The sequence below is a fragment of the Hippopotamus amphibius genome, chromosome 8 (genome assembly GCF_030028045.1).
Source record: "Hippopotamus amphibius kiboko isolate mHipAmp2 chromosome 8, mHipAmp2.hap2, whole genome shotgun sequence".
Classification (NCBI taxonomy): Eukaryota; Metazoa; Chordata; class Mammalia; order Artiodactyla; family Hippopotamidae; genus Hippopotamus; species Hippopotamus amphibius.
This window is the reverse complement of record NC_080193.1, coordinates 8,464,331-8,483,205: the sequence shown is the minus strand read 5'-3', so window position 1 is coordinate 8,483,205 and position 18,875 is coordinate 8,464,331. Positions and strand designations below refer to the sequence as shown.

Below are 18,875 nucleotides of genomic sequence, written 5' to 3'. Positions count from 1 at the left end.
TCCATCAAGGTTTGGAAGGAGATTAGAAAAAGAGGAAGAGTCATGGAGTTCTATGCAGGGAAACAACCTCCTACTGCAGGGCTTCAATTCTGTGTTCTCCTCTGACGGGGAGATATCTGTTTGGTCCCCACCCATCTACCGAAGCCCTCTGTATCCAGCTCTCCACACACCACAGTTGTTCCAGGTACTTCCCCCTGCCCCCAGAAACTAAAATGTAAAGCGTACAAAATCTGCACTTTACAGTTTATATACCTCTTTTGTCCTCTGTAAGCATGTTCTAAGTAGGACTCCATCTGTGTCAGTTCTTGGTCAATCAATGCTTGAAGCTGTCCATCTCCCACTCCATCTCGATACACAATGATTGAATGTGGCAGAGATGAATTTTGTTCATACCAGAGCTTCAAGGCAGCTGAAAAGAAGTCAGAGACACATATAAATAAACCATCACTTGGAACAAAGTGGCCACTATTTTTGACAGCTTCTAGGTTCATTTGTCAACACGGTAGCTTTCAGGACACTGCTTACGTCCTCAGTCTAGTCCATACTCAACAAGAGTATGAAAATCTTGAGCCAGGTAATTCTTTGTGGTGGTCGGGGCAGGGAGTGTTGCTGTCCCACGCATAGTAAGACATTTCACAGCATCCCTAAACCTCGGTCCACTAGGCTAGATGCCAATAGCACCTCTGTCCCCATTGTGACAACCAAAAGCATCTTCACTCATTGCCAGATGTCCCTGGGGGGGATGATATCTCCACCAGTATAAACTCAAGCGCTCCAACCTCCACTGGATACTGACTATGCAAGCAGGTCGTCAGCCCGTCGACAAGCTCCTGCCCTGACTGCTGGACGATACATTGAGAGAACCACCTGTTTGGAGAAAAATAAGCCATTAGTTTGGGGGAAAAAAAAATTAACTCAGAATCAAAATGATGAAATTAATCTATGACCCCCCCCCCAAAAAAATTCAATATCAGTAGCTGAGGATCCAATTAAAGATCCATTCTTTCATCCCCCTGCACAGATCCAAGTACTGGTCTCTTCCCGTATCTTAGGCACTTTGTAACGTTTTGAATGCACACAAATAGTAAGATAGAATGTGAACTACAAATTATACATGCTTTCAATACATATGACTCAGACTGTTTCAGCTCCTGGGGAGTTCCACAAAGTGCAAACCCAGCGTTCTTCTGCAGACTCCTGCTTCTAGATCAATGTCTTAAACAACAGTTCATCCCTGGGCATCTGCTTGGAGGGAGCAGTCGGCTTCAAATCAGTAATAGCTATTGTGACCACTGCTCAGCGTATCAAGTAAAATCACCTATTTGTCTCAAGTTTCTATCCCCTTGCTGCGTTTTTGTTTACTTCGGAGTATTAGGATGACCTGATATGGTATGATGTATGTCTGCCTCTTCATCTGACTCTGTACTCCGGTGGACGGGATCCAGCATTCTGGCTCTACATTTTCACTGCTGCATTCTCAGTATTTGCACCTAGCAAGTGCTCAAAAGTATTGCATGAATGCAAGCTTGACTTTGTGCCTACTATCACAACATTTTCCACTAAAAAAAGGCAGAGCAAATCCATGTCACTGTATTTAAATAGAGTACAACTAGAAAACAAAAATGGGTCATCCTTAAAGGATACTCTGGAATCATAACTAACGGGCCACAAACAGCATTGAACATAGTGGAGATTTGTGACTGCCCCACGTACCACAATGCACAAGGGAAGACGATGCAAACCCATCTGCACTATGGGTTTTATTTTCTACGCTAAGCACAGAAAATAAAAGGTTCCTGGAGAAAAGGAGAATCATAGGATATAGAAGCACATCTCCTTATTCAGGTACATTATATACAAATGTATGAAGACAAGATCTTATTATACCAACAGGCCACTGGGTATGTTCCCATATGTGTCTTCACCCACGTACATCCTAAGTGCTTCCTCATATGTCCTATGCAGAGACTCACTGATCAAAGCCTGCAGTCGGCAGAATCCTGCCTGTCTTCATCCTTGGAACTTGTGAATACAGTGAGATCTGGCCCCTATGATGATGTTATGTGGCACAGTTGACTTTAGGATAAGGAGAGTCTCCAGAGGGACCATATCTGACCTCGTGAGCCCCTTTAAAATCAGAGCGTTTTCTTTGGCTGATGGCAGAAGAGGAAGATGGAGAGTTTCAAAACAGAACAAGGACACAGTGTGACCTGGTGGGTTGGAAGAGCGAGGGGAGGCGGGGAGTACGCCTGAAGGAAGGTGGGTGAAACTCTAGGAGCTGAGACTGGCCTGTAGGTGACAGCCAGCAAGGAAGTGGGGTCCCCTGTCCCACAATCCCAGGAAAATCGGCTCTGGCACATCGACGTATTCTGGGAAGAGGATCCCAAGCCTCCAGGTGAGAATGTGGCTTATGTGACACTTTAATCTCAGCCTTGGGACTTCCCTGGCAGTCCAGTGGTCAAGAATCCACACTTCCACTGCAGGGGGCACAGGTTCGCTCCCTGGTCGGGGACCTAAGATCCCACATGCTGCACCGTGCAGCCGAAAAAACAAAAAAATCTCGGCCTCGCAAGGCCCTGAGAGCCACACAGTGCCCAATATCTGACCCACAGGACCGCCAATGGTCACGTGGGTGTCGTCTTAAGCTGCCACACTTGTCGTAGTTGTTAGACGGCAAAAGAGAGTGATCAGAGGCTTCCACACAAAATGTTCTGGGTGCCTAACTTTGCCAGAAGATCAGGAGAGCGCATCACTAAGAACAACCTGTCCACGGAGCTTGCCAACCATGTGTGTTAGGTCCGCCTCTCCTGTCTGGCCTCCAGATAGTTCCCCACGAAACACTGTCTGCCAAAACTTACTCACCGCGTCAAGTCTGGATCGATGCTCGCCACAAATCCTGCGACTGACTTCCGTCGATGTACAACATCATGGAAACAGTCGATACCGAGGAACATTGCATTCTGCAACTTAAATTTTAAACAAGGTAGGAGACTGAGTCAGAACAGAACACAAAAGCAAACCTCCCATTAGATACGACCTTAACAAATTCTACCAAAGACAGATGAAAGCAAGAGAAGGCAACAGAATCCCCACGTACTCCTATATCCACCTTCCAGAGGGCACCTCCCAGCTTGCAGTTCATCTGCAGGGCCATCTTTGTGGTGATAGTCAGCGGTGTCTTGGGTCTCTCTAAGGTCCGTTTCAACACACACTGGCTTGGAATCGGGTAATCGACACACAGATGTCTTTTTATGCCATCATAAATTTCTTTATTGTCAGTGGGTAGCAGGAAAAGGACCTTGAAAGAAGGCAAACATGAAATTCCCCAAGATACAAGAACTCAGTGATGTGAGACATGGATGCCATGTCGAGGTGGCAATATAGGTGGCGCACAAAGTAGAGACTATTTATTAAATAGATACCTGAATCCATGCGGGTGAAGGGTCTAGAATCACACTGAATTCAACAATTGTGAGTGTATGGAAGAGACAGGTTGCAAGACGGGTGTTTGGCAATACGAAGCAATCCCTTAAACGTGCAAAACCCTTTTATCCTAGTCATTGCATTCCCAGGAGTTTATCATGAAATCAACATGGATGGTTTACAAACATAGACTGAACTCTACCATCCTCAGGACAGTCACCATCAATGGGATGATCACTATGTGTGGGGCACTTGTCAAGCATCTTACTTGATTCCGTGAATTCTCTCAACAATCTACTGAGATAAATATTATCCCTATTGTAATCCCCCCACCGCCTGCCAGCAAACAGGCTTGGGGGTTGTTGTGGAAACTGCCTGATTTACAAGCTGCAGAGCAAGTTTCCAAACCCTTGCCACGACCTCCAGTAGGACACTGAGCAGTTAGGAAGAGAGGCTACCACTTGGCTTGTTTCTGACTAATGGGAAAAATCATCAATATATTCTTTTTAACATAACGATGCTTATAGAAGTTTTTGGCAGACATTCTTTATCAGATTAGGGTTATTCTTTTCTCATTGTAGATTAAGCAAGTTTTTCTTTTCACACGAAAAAGTATGAGATTTTATTAAATACATTACTTGCGTGGATTAAGAGAAACATTCACCACACTATAATTCACCACACTAACCAGTTAGTTTTTAGAAAAATATAAACAGCCTACTTCAAATTTTCATATTTACTGGTCCACCCTAGCCCATGGTGTTCTCCTAACATTTTTTTAACCACCAGTGAATCTCTAATAATGAACTCTACTTGTGCCTAATGTCATTGAGCCTTACTCTTTTTCTTTATTCTTGACAGTATCAAATTTTAACATTTCTAAAGCTTTAGATTTATTTGCAGATCGTTTTCTATTTAGTTTCTCTTTTTACTGTTGATTACATTCTGTTTTACTTTGGTTGACTGGGTTCTTGGTGCATTAAAATCCAGACTTCATTCCCAGTGTATTCATCAACGGCTACAGGTATCCTCGTTTCTAGTTTGCTGTGTCATCCACGTGTTGATGCCCAGTGGACGTATACAGTCCCTCGGTTCTAAGAGTTTAAGAAATTTCCATTATTCTCTCTAGTATCACCGTTACTTTAAAGATAATGGTCTCTTCAAGGGTCTGTGCCTTAGTGATTTCTAATTGTAATGTACTGTGGTCAGTGCGTGTGGTCAGCAGAATTCTAATCCATCATCATTTGCCTAGGTTTCTCCAAGCCCATTGTGATCAGTTAATGACAAAGACAAAACGAACTTATAGATGCACTTTTAAAGAGCACCTAATGTTCTGGGTCCATATTTTATACACACACACACACACACACACACACACACACACATATATACACCCTGAATGTCTGTCTGTCTCTCTCTCGCTAACATTTATATATATATATATATATATATATATATATATATATATATATATACACCCACACATATATATGTTAGCAGGTGAAGCTTTTAAGTACAAATTTAAAATCTTCTAGATTCTATTTTTTTTAATTTGCTGATCTGAGTTTCCTGAGAGTGGTCAGTTAACATTGTCTCCTAAAATTTCAGATTCTGGAAGAGCACAGACCTGTCTCTTCTTAAGAGCTATTCAAGAGGGTAAAGCTATAGAAACATGCCTATTTCAGGCTCAGCCAGTTTAACAAGGCAATAAAGAATGATAGGGTTGAGACAGGAGAAAAGTAGGGACCCAGAGAGGTGATCCCAGCAGCTGAGGCTGCATTCTCTCCTGAGGTATCTGCCCATCCCAGTAAACACGGCTAAGAGGTTGGGAGGCTCTGAAAAGATTGACAGCCTCTCCTCAAAGAGGGAGAAGGGCGGAAATTAAAGACCAGGTCCTGCCGAGGAAAGGGTACTTGAGTTAAATCTTGAGCCCACCACTCTAAACAGATTAGATGTATAATACTATGCTTTCAAGACATGAAGCTATGAGAATGTTCCAGCTGATGGTGGGTGTGTACCTTGGTACAACCATTGAGGAAATCTGATTAGCAGTATCTAATGACAAGGAACATTCTTCTCCCAGGCACATCCCCAACAGAAACGCATACACATGTGCACTAAAGACATGTACAAAAGTAGTCGTGACAGTGCTAAAGTACCAGCAAAACTTCAAACATCCCAAATGTTTTGCATTAAGTTAAAAACAGTGAAATACTACATAGAGCAAGAGAACAAAAAACTACAGCTACACCCAACAAAGACAAATCTCAGTGCTGAGCCAAAGAAAAACCGACATGACGGAAAGCATACAGCTCTTCAGGCAAAGTTCAAGAATAGGCAACATCAGGCTACAGTGTTAAGAAGGCAGGGAAGTAGTTTCATTTGTAGAACAGACAGCGAGTGTGAAGGGAACAGAGTGAGCGTCCAATGAGCTTAAAAGATTATGATCCATGAAATAAGAATCCATGAGTCTGTGTTTACATAAGAATGAAGAGCTCGTCCTTATAATAAAACACCAACTAATTTATATAGAAGGCATTTGGAAGCATAGACATCATATTTGGTGAGACCATGTTAACAGCTGTTTCAGATAAGAATCCTCAACCGATGCTAAAATTAGTGAGCGAAACTTCAGTGAGAAACAGCATCTGCATAGTTTGGAAACATCATCCCATGATACAGTTAATCACAAAGGGATGAAACTGTAACTTTAGAGTAGTGAAACCTACCAGACCTCAACTTAATCAAATGATCAGAATTAAAATGACCAGTTAATACAGTGGAAACTAACACAACACTGTAAATCAACTATAATAATAATAGAAAAAGCTATTACATGGAGATCTGATGACTTCAACTATGAATAAAAAAAAAAATGACCAGTTAAATCAACATCATGGTTTCCCCGATATGATGGATTTAGTAAACCATTGAATACTTCCGTGATATTCTGCAAGAATGCATTGCCTGAATCTAGTCATGAGGAAATGGGCAAACCGATGCTGAGGATTGTTCTATAAAATAACTGGACAGTACGCCTCTGAAATGTCAAGGCCATAAAACCCAAAGATAGATTGACGATAGGTCCCAGATTAAAAGAAGGCTGAAAAAGCCTGTCAGTTAGATGCCTCAGGTGACCCTTGATGGACTAGAAAAAGAATTTATTTTGCTATAAAAGGGAACGATTGGTAGAATTTGAATTAAGTGTGTAGATCAGATAAATGGCTCAGGAAAAAAATATACATACCTGTAACTACTGTGAATAATGACATGTGTATACATACATATATATATATACATATATATATATACACACACATATATATATATATATATAATGAGAAGGAAGAATGGTTATATGTAGGTAGATATATATAGAGAGAATAATTATAGGAATTGATCAAATTTACTGTTTGGGAAATATGGATGGTGATTATAGATTTGTACTGTCTTTGCAACTCTTCCTATAAGTCTGAAAATATAAAGTGAGAAAAGTTTTTAAATATTCAGGAAAATAGATAGTGGAGGTTTTAGATCCGATTGGTGTGCACTCATTTTTAACAGAAAAATTATAAAGGATTCTCTATTTAAAATAATGGGGACTACGTTCACAGTTGGCATTTTTACTGCCAATATCTGATTTTGAGGAATAGGTTATTAATATTATGTGTACCATGACTACTTTTATTCTTTTTTAGCCTTAAATTATTAACGCAGTAGTAGATTTCTTTTCCTTCCTGGTTTAAAAAAGTCTATAGTTTAAATATGCTTTTACTTCCTCTATTTCTGCCTTATTCCTCCAACTCACACATTTATAGGAATTAAATTCCTTATTATTCCCAAACTGTGTGAGTACTTATGAACTCTCGGTAGTGTTACCCCCAATTCATATTAATATTTGGTGAGTTAGTGTTTAATTTTGGATATAATATAAATATGTGACTTGATGTCTTCGCATCACATTCAGTGGGTTACCTTACACAGCCTGGTTCTGGCCTCCCCACCCAACGCCCCACAGCCTTTGACATTTGTGAGCCATATGGCTTCACCCCTGCTTTTATAGGAGAACTCCCCCTCTGTTCCTGGTCTAGAGAGACTTCCATTTGTGCCAAAAGATGTTTACACATAATTTCCAGTTCCTGTTTTATTGGTCATTCCCAGTTGTTTGGAGTGCATGAGACGGCAGGCATGCTCTCCCCACCATCTGAAAAGATACCTTAAGGAGCTGCCTGGAGTAAAAGATATTGTTCCAAAAAGCAAAACTAGGATAAATGAGTAAAAGCGGGGCAAGTTCCCATTCCGGATTCAGATAAACTTTCTCAAAAGATAATTCCCACAACTAGGCAATCAGTCTTTCACTTTCCAGGCAGATGCTAAATAAACAAAGAACGTCACGTCATGAATTGGGATGCAAACCCCCACCGAGGCCCCTTCAGCTCCATTCTAATATGTGATGCTTTGCTGACTTCCACCAGAGGCTTCCCTGACCCAGCTGAGCATTTAAGGCTACAATACCAGAGAAGAATGAAGCGTGGCGTTCAATCAGAGAAACAGGAAGCAAGACACAGATTTAAGAACAGGATTTCAAAAGTAAGACATTTCATTTGAGGGACTTCCACGGTGGTCCAGTGGTTAAGACTCTGTGCTCCCAGTGCAGAGAGCCTGGGTCGATCCCTGGCCAGGGAACGAGATCCCACGTGCATACCACAACGAAGAGCCTGCATGCTGCAACTAAAACCTGGTGCAACCTAAATAAATAAGTAAATAAGTAAATATTTATAAAGAACATCCCGGATGATGAAGCATGCGAGATGAGTTTGGGGAAAGAACCCAAGGAAGGGAGGAAAAAGAAGTTGCTTTAGTAATTCAGATACAGCAGAGTGACAACAGATGGGAGAAAGGAAAAATCCCAGGAGAAATACCAGACAAAAGAAAGAACACTTACTGGAAGAGAACAGATCACAGACTTTGCAGGTTACGGCTGGAGGGAGAAACGATGAATGTGTCACTAGCCTGTCCCATGTTACTTCATATTTGTATGGTGTTTTTTAGTCCGAGACTTCATAATTCTAAGTCCTCAAGTCTGAAAGAATGAGCATCATGTGGTGATATTAAGTAGTAGCTAAAACTTGTATTCAGCTGCATTGTAGGGGTAAATTTTCATTTTTTGGCAGGTTTAGGAAACCAATGGCAACATCCAAATTCTAAAATACACACGAATGCAGCTGACTCACTAAAGACAGGGCACGCATTAAATAGGTACTTACCATCTGTGTTTTTTGTGAAACATGTTTTTCTAAGGTGCTTATATAAGATTGGACTGTATCATCTGCTTCAAGCCTAGAAAATAAGTATTTCATCTATATTTCAAAAGTAATGCACAGTGAAACGTAGCATTTTATACAGCCAATGAAACGTGATATAAAACAAGGCGAGATAAACTGCCAAGAGAAGCATTTTGGTTAAAAGTTTTTAAGACGGAAACAAGTTCAGTTTCTGGAAGCAAGACTGGAAACTCATTTTTAGTATCCTCACCCCTCATGCCTGTCCACTCACATCAAGTTGCTAATCCTCATGTCTTCAAGATGTAGCCCAATAGCCGGAAATCCACAGATCACAAAAGCCTGATTTAACAGGTGTGCGCTAGAGCAGGCTTTACGGTTTTGCTTATACACTTTCAGAGTTTGGATAATGTGACCGATTCCTACAATTTAAGAAGTTTTTCCACTTTCAAACTGCCAGCAACCGATTTTGAAATGGTAAAGAATTTCCGCTTTACTTATAATTTTGCATTTCGGACAGTTATGCCCATTTTGGGTGTGACTTTCTGTAGATTCTGCTGCAAGGTAAGGGCTGTTCCATAATTTCCCTTAGTATAGACTATCAGCCAATGATCCAGGGACATTGCCCTAAGTAAGGGCACCTCCCTTGTGTTTCTTGACCAATCTGCATTATGGTTGTCAAACTGGAAGAGAATTCCAAGACACGGTATATAACACTTCATCAAAAAAAAAAAAAAAATCTAAGATCCTTTCCATTGTAAATCTGTGCTACTTCCTATTGAAACAGTACCATTTTAAACATCTGTGACGACAAGATTTTCTTAAGGACTTTAAAAATAAGTTTATTATAACTGATGAATATAAAATCTGACGTTTGCAGACATGTTTGCAAAAAAAAAAAGTAAATACCTTCCCTGTTCCCCCTCTCCGCAAGATACAGAGTAAGAAGAACTTGGACAGAGTTTTACATGAAACCTAAACGTGAAATTCTCATTCATCAGTTGATCCTTAAAAGCCCCAACACATTATATTCTAAATAAAAGTACATTAGAATTAAGAAGTCAACAAACCGCTCGCTTTCCACTGTTATGATGCTCATTCAAAATACTGAAGGACAAGAACAGGTAACATAGGACTGCATGTGACAGATATTCAAAATGCATGGATCTATGAAATCACCAACAATCCAGATGAGAATACTGGAGGTGGAATTAAACATTGACTTAAAATAACAGTCCAAGGAAATCTATGTACATTGTAGCCTTTGGCATCTGCTCTAACATGTTAGCTATTTTTCCTTAAGATATAGGTTAGTAACACTAGAATTCTACCACGGGTTATTGTGGGTGAAATGTATCTTAAGGATACATTTGGAAGATCACCTTGCCATGAACAAATGTATACAACACTAATAAAGATATAATACAGAGTTTACTATATGCCAAGCACGTTTTATTGAATGTTGGCTTGTCCTCTCATATAGAAAGGACAAGTAGTCTGAAAACAGCAGTCATAATTATTGACATGACCGAGTTAGTTCCTCTTTGGGCTGTTATTAATTTGACCCAACTCTGACATGACAATTCCAAAGCTTTCTTACCGTTCTTGTTCCTTGGTGAATTCTTACATCTTGCAAAGTTCTTCCAGAAAAGGACAAAAACTCCTCCTCAAGTTCCAAATTCCAGTCTCGAAGCTCCTTTTGTACAGTATTATTTCTGAAAGAAAAAATATTTCCACAGGATCAAACCCCCCAAATTATGCAAAGGCAATTATCCATTTGCAAAACACAAGTCAGTATTCCTCTCATCTAAAGTTCCTTATTGCTTGCCCTTTGTGTCAAGATGCCACAGAGGAAGTCCCCAAAACTCTGAAACAATCTTGTCTTTGTTTTCACATTTGTGTGGGCACTTAGAATCTATTTCATTCTTACCCCCTCTAGGCCTCCTCTACCACTGTAACGAGAGAAAAAAACAGCTGCCCCTTCCCATCCCCCCAAATATCATTTTCTTCCCAATTGTCACTTTTTAATTGAAGAATCTGGGATGCTGAGTGATCCACACAGATCTCCACTTCACACACATACACACAAACACACAGAAAAATAGCACTTCGCATTGCTTACGGGATCTTAGTTCCCCTACCAGGGATTGAACCCCATCTCTCAGCTGTGAAACCACTGGGCCGCCAGGGAATCGCCAAGCACTTACTCTCTTAAAGCATCCAGGAATGTTAGCAATTTATGCTGCCTTCTACCTGGATCCATCCTCATATGGGCGGACAACTCTCTCATCATTCCGTAGTCTTTACGCATGTCATCCGTTAAGCCTTTAAAAAAAAAAAAAATCTGAAAGATAACACGCGAAACAAGCAAGAATAGATTTCCATTAGAGAAGATTTAACTGTTGTATCCGGAAGAAGAAAATCAGAGAGAACGCAGATCTGGGTCACGTGGAGCCTTGTGAAAAGCCTTTAAACCGACATTGGTGACTTTAAAGAAGGGTTGTCTTTTATGAAGCTGGTATAAGTCCGCAGTACCTGTCAGGTGGCATAGTTCAGGAACCAGCATTATAGGTTGATGGAGTGTGTCCTGGCGGCTCTTTTTCCACTTGCCCTTGGTGATCAAAAGTGGCTGATTTAAGGTAGTGACCACTGTGCCGTACCGCTGTTCAACAGAAGAACAAACACTAGCATCACTATTAGCAAAACCTCAGCAACGTCCCATAAATAGGTACAAAACTGCATTTTTGGATCACAAATGGAGGCCTAGAGCTGTGGTGATATTGTTCCCCCAAGTTTAAGAAAGCACCAAAAATACTCTTCATGTTCTCTTCATTTGATGTCCCGAGGGTCACTTATAAACATAGACGGCCAAGGAGAGTAGAACACCCACAAAACCTTATCATGGAATCCTTGTGCCATGCTTTTTATTATAGATGTAGACGGGAGTATGTATTTCTCACCATAGTAATGCCTTGAAAGTTGCTAAAACACATGGAGAATTTTCAAGAATATTCCCGTACTAATAAGGGACAAAAACTTGGCTGCTTTTTAGAGTGGTGATTCCAGATCTATTTCTAACATTCCTCCTGCTTTACGTCCCCTAAACCCTCAGCCCTGGCTTCCAGCAGGGAAAGGCATCTTCTAAGACTTCACGTACAGAAGTTCCTATCCCTAAGGCAGCAAATTCCTGTATACAGGGTGCCTTTGCTCCCCAACAGAAAGCGGAGATTCTTCGTAGAACTTCCTAAGCTGCTCATTACCAAGGTCCTCATGGATAATAAGTTAACCCCATGAATTCTGGTATCATCTGTCATTTACACATCTGGGAACTTCAAAAGGAGTTCCTGCTTTGGGCAAGATGACTTCAAATCCAGCTTTCATGGCTCTTTTCTTCTCAAGCCAAGCTACTACTACTTTTAATTCTCATGCTATTGTTGCAGATTATGTATTTTTTTGCCTTAAAGCATTCTGTAGTTATTTGAAGGCAGCTAAGATTCACCCTCTATTCCCTTGTCCTAGAGCCTTCTTTAAGGAGGGCGCTTGTGCAGGTATATACATGCATGTAGAATCATGGCATCATTTTAAGTTTCATCTGCAACTCCTATCATCCAGTTTATCAAAGCCTTTGGACTTTGCTCTTCCTCCTGTAGAGGAGTTTGAAAATCACACTTCCCATTTCTCATAACTTTTGTAAAAAATAAACAAACCTCAATTAAATAGAGTCAGGAGACCAGAGTGGGATGCTCTGACATCCTGCAACGATAATAGAGACCAACAGGAAGAAGAAAGACTCCTCTTCTTCCCTGTTAAGGACTCAGACAATGAAAAACCATGGACTCTTTGTTTACTAAAACCCTTCCAACTTCCTTTCCTCTTCTATAAAAGGGTTCTCCTTCCCTCCTCAAGTGGGACTTGCACATGGTTCACCAAGGTTGCAGATCCCAAATTGCAATTCTCCACTGATTCCAAATCAACCCATCTTTGCTGGAGTAATAACTTGCAGTCTATTTGTTTTAGGTCCAAAAAAAAAAAAAAAGTCAGTTCTGTTGTCCCTATTCCCATTACATGAAAGCTAGGATTGCATTTACTTTCTAATGCCTCATCTACGAATTCAGCAATTTTTCCCAGATCTCGTTACAACACTACAACTAAGCCTTACACCCTGGGACTCCAGACTCATCGGCATGCCCAAAGAGCATACTTTATTTTACCCCCTTTGGCAGAGAAATGATACTGAACTCATCACATCTGTACACGAAAGAGAAGGATGTTCACTTAGTTGGTTCAGGCTAGAGGACTGAATTTTAACAAAGAAATACGAGTGGAAGTAGTGCATCAGCCTCTCACTTTCAGTCTAAGGGACCTAAGAGCCACTATGCTGCTTCTACATCTTTTCTTCTAACGTAACAAGCTTGGAGTCGACTTGCTGAGATGGCAGAGCCACAAAATGGTAACAGATGGGATCACTGAGTCTCCCTGAGAGTTACCTGACTCTCATTAGACTTTATTCAAGCCAGAAATAAACCCTCTAAAATTAACTTACTGATGTTTCGGTTTGCAACTCCATCTGTGCCTATCTCATCCCAGAATAATCCCCAGACCAGCTCCTCCCACACATTCCCCCATTTCGGTACATGATGCCATCCTCCACTCACTTCCTCAGATAAAGCCAAAGGGGTTACATTTCAGCCACCTCCTTTCATCACTTATTATATCCAAGCCTTGACTACATCCTCTCCATTTTCACCTACCTCTGCCACCCTGCTCCAGGCCACCATTATCATTTAAGTCCACTGATTGAATAACCTCCTCACTGGTTTCCCTGCCTTCATTTTTACCCCCATATAGCCTATTCTCTGTATATTAGACAAAAATATTACAAATATCGACATAATATGATTTGATGATAAAATCCAACTTACTTCTCTAGAGAACATTCCAGCCTTGATTGGGCTCTGGATACACCATGCCCATCCTGAAAACAGTGCCTTTGTACTATCTCTTCTCCCTCATCCGCACCTAGCTGGCTCCTTGCTGACATTTACACATCAGCTTCTCAGAAAAGCTTTCCATGGCCTTGCAGACTAAGTAGCCACCAGACATTCTCCATAATATCACCCGATTTTAATTACCTCCATATTCCTTATACCTATTAGAATAGTTTTCTTCTTGTTATCTCTCTGTGTGCCATGAGAATGCAAGTTCCTTGAGAGCTGAGAAACTCAATTGGCTTACTGATGTATAACCAAGGTATACAACAGGCACTCACTAAATGCTTTTGGGATTGAATGAACGAGCGATAAGTGTGGAGCACAAAGGAGGATAATGTCATAATAACCATCCCTTGAGGGGATGTTAGAGGCCTATGTACCTGCAATTGTTCCCGGTAGCTATGTTTTGGGTCCCAATATAATAAAAGCTTTTTTTTAAAGAAAGTCACTCATTTATAAGTTCTTTCCATTTGCCACACATATCTGCCATTCTTTTAATTACCTTTCTCTCATCTGCCAAAGCTAGAAAACCCACCTCACCAACTGGCCTGAGTTTGTGAGCCCTCAAGTTAAAAATAGAGGAATCCATGTATTACGAGGTTTAGCACATAACAGACGGCATTTCAGATTGTAATTGGTCTTTCTTTTCCTTCTTTTTGAACCAAATTCTGTGGAGCTGAAACTCCTACATAAAGTTCTCATTTCTGAAGTCTTCACCGTATTTTGTTTTCTACCTAACAATCCATCTGCATGTTTAAATCTACCGTAGCCACTTCTAAGCCTGACAGGGAGGGCCATCTTTGAGCCATTCTAATTACGTGACATTACCCTACACACAAGACACTCGAATACACGGATAAGAGATGTAAGCCAGGCTGTAATACCCCAAAAGGAGAATATACACAAATGTATGCATGTATGTGTCTCAATAAGACGTGAGAAATATACTTAACTGTATAATATGAAAAATTTTAAGAGAAATGTGTTAAAGAAATACAATTTCATACCTCCCTGTAGTAGTCTACAAAGGAAGTTTCACTGCCATCCCACTTTGTAAACGTAGAGCAGGGAGACTTCTCCCAAATAATATCATCCACCCTATAGGTTCGGTTGTTATACCTGTGGAATAACCATAATATATGGTATTATTCCTGACTGTATTGCATGGAACCATGTAAGAAAGAAGTGGTTTAAAATTCTGCAAGTAATCACAGGATATATAGCTTCGTTAAGATTAATTCACCTAACATGCAATCCACCCATTTAAGTGTGCAATCCAGTGGTTTTTAGTATATTCACTGTCGTGCAAACATCAATGTGATTTTAGAGTATTTTCATCACCCAAGAGAAGAAACACCTTAACCATGAGTAGTCACTCCTATTTCTACCCAACTCCCTCAGCCCTTAAACCACCACTAGTTTACTTACTGCCCCTATGCATTTGCCTACTCACCACATTTCATATAAATTGAGTCATATAAAATGTGATCTTCCCCCACTGGCTTCCTTTCACTTAGCATGATATTTTCAGGGTTCATTCATGCTGCAGCACGTATTGCTACTTCATTCTTTTTTACTGACAAATAACATACCATTGTATAGATACATGTTTGTCCATTTACCAGTTGATGAACATTGGGTTGTCTACACTCAATGCTGTAGACATTTATATACCAACTTTGGTGGACATGTTTTTATTTCTCTTGGGTATGTAACTAGGAGTGGAATTGCTGGGTTATATGGTAACACTATATTTAGCACATTGAGGACATGCTAGACTGTTTCCCACAGAGTCCATACTCATATCAGCAGTGTATAATGGTTGGTGTCAATCTTTCCACATCCTTGCCAACACTGGTTAAACTTTTTAAAGTTTAGCTATGCCAGTAGGTAAGAAGTGGCATTTCATTGTGGTTTTAACTTGCATTTCCCTGATAGCTAATGATGTTGAACATCTTCCCATGTGATTATTGGCCATTTGTATATTTTATTTGGAGACATGTCTATTGAGATCCTTTGCCCATTTTTTAAAGTTGAGTTTCTTTTAATTATTGAATTGTAAATATTCTTTATGTATGTAGATACAAATTATTTACTACATGTGATTTGCAGATATTTCCTCCCATTCTGCCAGTTGTCTTTTCACTTTTTTTTGACAGTGTACCTTAAAGAACAATTTTTATTTGGTTAAGTCCAATTTATTTGTTTCTTTTGGCATTACTTGTGCTTTTGGTGTCTTACCACATAAGGTTTTTGCCTAACTCAAAGTCAAGAAGATTTACTCTTATGTTTTCTAAGAATTTTATATTTTTACCTCTTTTATTTATGTCTATTTTGAGTTAATTTAGTAAATTTGAATTAATTTTGTGTATCCTGTGATGGGCAGGCAAATAGCTATCCCAGTAATACTTGTTGAAAAGACTATTCTTTCTCTGATTGGATTGTCTCCATACCCTTGTTAAAAGGTTGACTGACTAAAAAGTCAGGGTTAACTCATGGATTCCCTATTCTGTTTCACTGACTATACTTAAGCCAGCAACACACTGTCTCGATCACTGTTGCTTCATTATAAGGTCTGAAATTAGGAAGGGCAAGTCTTCCAACTTTGCTTGGCCAAAACATCGTCTTATCAATTTGAGATTTCTGGTGTCAAGGGAGATTAAAAATAAAAACTTCCTTCAAATGGAAATTTTCTAGTAGATTATAATTAAGCACCAAAATTTTAAACTAGTTAGACACAGAGAGAAAAGAAAAGAGAAATCTGGAAGAAGCATACTCTCATGAATGTAAGTGAGGATTCAGAAACAACGACTGAATTAGCAGTAGGACTTATAAGAACCGCAGAGTTTACAACTGACACATATTCCTCTCCCGTGCTGTGAAACCAGATGAGAAAAATTATCCAATGATTCTTGCCATTGTCATGCTATTTCTACTTCTGAATGTCAACATTTAATCATTTAAAAACCCTAGGAACATCTCTAATAAAAAAAAAGTCAAAGTGATTGGATAAGTTTTCAAAAAGCAGACTTACTTTGTAAGAACAGATGACCCAACTAATTTTTTAAGAATTTTCTCTTTGGCATCTCCTCTGGCTTTTTCACGAGTGTGCGATATTAAATCATAGGCAGTTTCCATTCGGAGCAGTTTGTGGCTCACATCCACACAGAGGGTAAGACCAGTTTCATATGGAAGGATAGAAGTAACATAGCCAGGCCAGATTTCCAACCTGCAAATAAGTTAGATGTGGGTGTCAAGAGCCCAGCTCTGAACATAAAGCCCAGTGTTAAGGGACCTAAACTCACTGCCTAAATTTGATACTTTTAGAGTCAGTTTTAATCTCTTATTTTTAATAATCACTGGTCTTTTGAAGGACCTTCAAATAGAGATTTTTACCAGATGTGCTAGTTATAGTAATTCATCATCTTTGTTACAGCATTTTTATTATCATCCATAGGCTTAAATTATATATACTCATATGTGAAAATGTATATGATATATTATACATATGTAAATTATATACACATATACCAATAAGTAATACATACACAGACACAAGTGTTATGATTGACAATAACTTCAGAGAAATTACCCAAGTTTTGGATGATTATCTTGATTTCCTAAGGTTTATACAACTGACCATCTTAAAGTTTGATTATCATGCTAGCATTTTTAGAGTAAATTTAAAATTTTAAGTTTACATTTTAACTTTTAACTTTAATTGTGACTTAGTTGTTCAGTCATTGGATAGTATTTAAAAGATTACTTGTAAATCATACACCACTTCAAATGAGCAACTGTCTCAAAAGCTTCTATAATTATGTCTATGGAACATGAAATTTTCCACTTCATACACCACTTCATACATACCTGTAGTTGTAGAACTCAATCTTCTTATTTTTGTTGTAATAGTTGCGACCAACTTGGTTCAAATCCATCTTCTCCAACATTCTAGAAATTGGAAGAATGGGTTTTGTTGAAAGTGCAGTGAATATTAGTAAGCATTTGTTAACACACATGAGGATGCATTAGAGGGGGAAAAAAATCTGTCAGTGATTTTGTTTATACTAACACCACAAAATGCCTGATAATGATGGTTAAGGACAAGTCAGTTACAATATTGCGGTGGATACTGAGTTTCATTTAACCTCAAATTTTCTCTTTCACAATATAAAACAGGATAATATGGAAAGGCCATCAATATGTCCTTCATTCCTGGAAATGAATCGAAACATCTCTTGCAGGCTACGTCTTCCAAGTCTTAATTTTGACTATTTGTTCATTACAGTGAGTCTAGAACAGAAAACAAGGATATTTGCTCTAGAGAGAAATAAGCGTGGATGTCCATAGTTGATGTCTATTACTCCTTCTAGACAGGTTCCAGCCATGGGAAGTAGGGGTGGGCAGGGAGTGGAATGTTGAGGAAAGCCATGGAGTTAGCACATGCCTAGCTGAGGCTCCAGTGTCATTTCACCTCAGAAGATCCTTCACCCTCTCAGTAGGTGGGAACTGTCAAGAACACACAACGCTAGAAGCAAATGCCTGTGTCCAGCATCACTGACGTGGGGTAAAATGCAACTGAATCTCAAGGAAACAATGCTACTAACATACTTTCTAAAGAGAATGTTGTAATAGCGCAGGCAGTCTGACGAGGTGGTCTGGAGTTCTCTGGAGAGCTCAAAGGTTATCTTCACAGGCTGGTTTTTCCACCTGCTGACCACTTCCTTTTTCTGAGATAAAGAAAAAAAAGTCCCATAGTTCTTCCAAGGAAACTAAGCTCCATTGCGTGGCAAATCAATATGTCACTTAGCTATCCAACACGGCACGGTGGAAGGAGCAGTCTTTCCCACAAAAAGGCACATGCAAATAGAAAATGTGATTTACAAGACAAACGTGAAGAGTCAGAATTAAACATTTAAATCAAAACTTTTTTTTTCTTACTTAAGCAAGCGCCTATAGATTATTTTGTTCTTTAATGTAGAAGTTTATAGGATAAAATAGTAAGTCCTTTTCCCAGTAATTTTTTTTTCTGCTGAAGTTTTGGAAATAATAAGAAATTTTTTAAGTTACTCAAAATTTCATTTTCAGCATTTGAGATATATTGTGCCTTAAAAAGGTAAAATATGTTTTTTACCTTTATATTAAACTCAGTTTAAGCAGTGAAATGAGACACTAGAGA

The 18,875-nt window shown here is 39.4% G+C and overlaps 1 protein-coding gene across 1 annotated transcript in view; it reads right to left on the bottom strand.

Moving 5' to 3' along the window:
* PIWIL3 (piwi like RNA-mediated gene silencing 3) overlaps positions 1 to 18,875 on the bottom strand; it is a 28,138-nt gene that overhangs the window by 2,355 nt on the left and 6,908 nt on the right. The window contains 13 exon segments of the mRNA XM_057746839.1: positions 253 to 409; positions 797 to 867; positions 2,863 to 2,966; positions 3,098 to 3,298; positions 8,691 to 8,783; positions 9,203 to 9,388; positions 10,282 to 10,420; positions 10,913 to 11,030; positions 11,241 to 11,367; positions 14,704 to 14,815; positions 16,731 to 16,925; positions 17,567 to 17,647; positions 18,308 to 18,426. Coding sequence (XP_057602822.1) covers positions 253 to 409; positions 797 to 867; positions 2,863 to 2,966; positions 3,098 to 3,298; positions 8,691 to 8,783; positions 9,203 to 9,388; positions 10,282 to 10,420; positions 10,913 to 11,030; positions 11,241 to 11,367; positions 14,704 to 14,815; positions 16,731 to 16,925; positions 17,567 to 17,647; positions 18,308 to 18,426 — 1,703 coding nt within the window.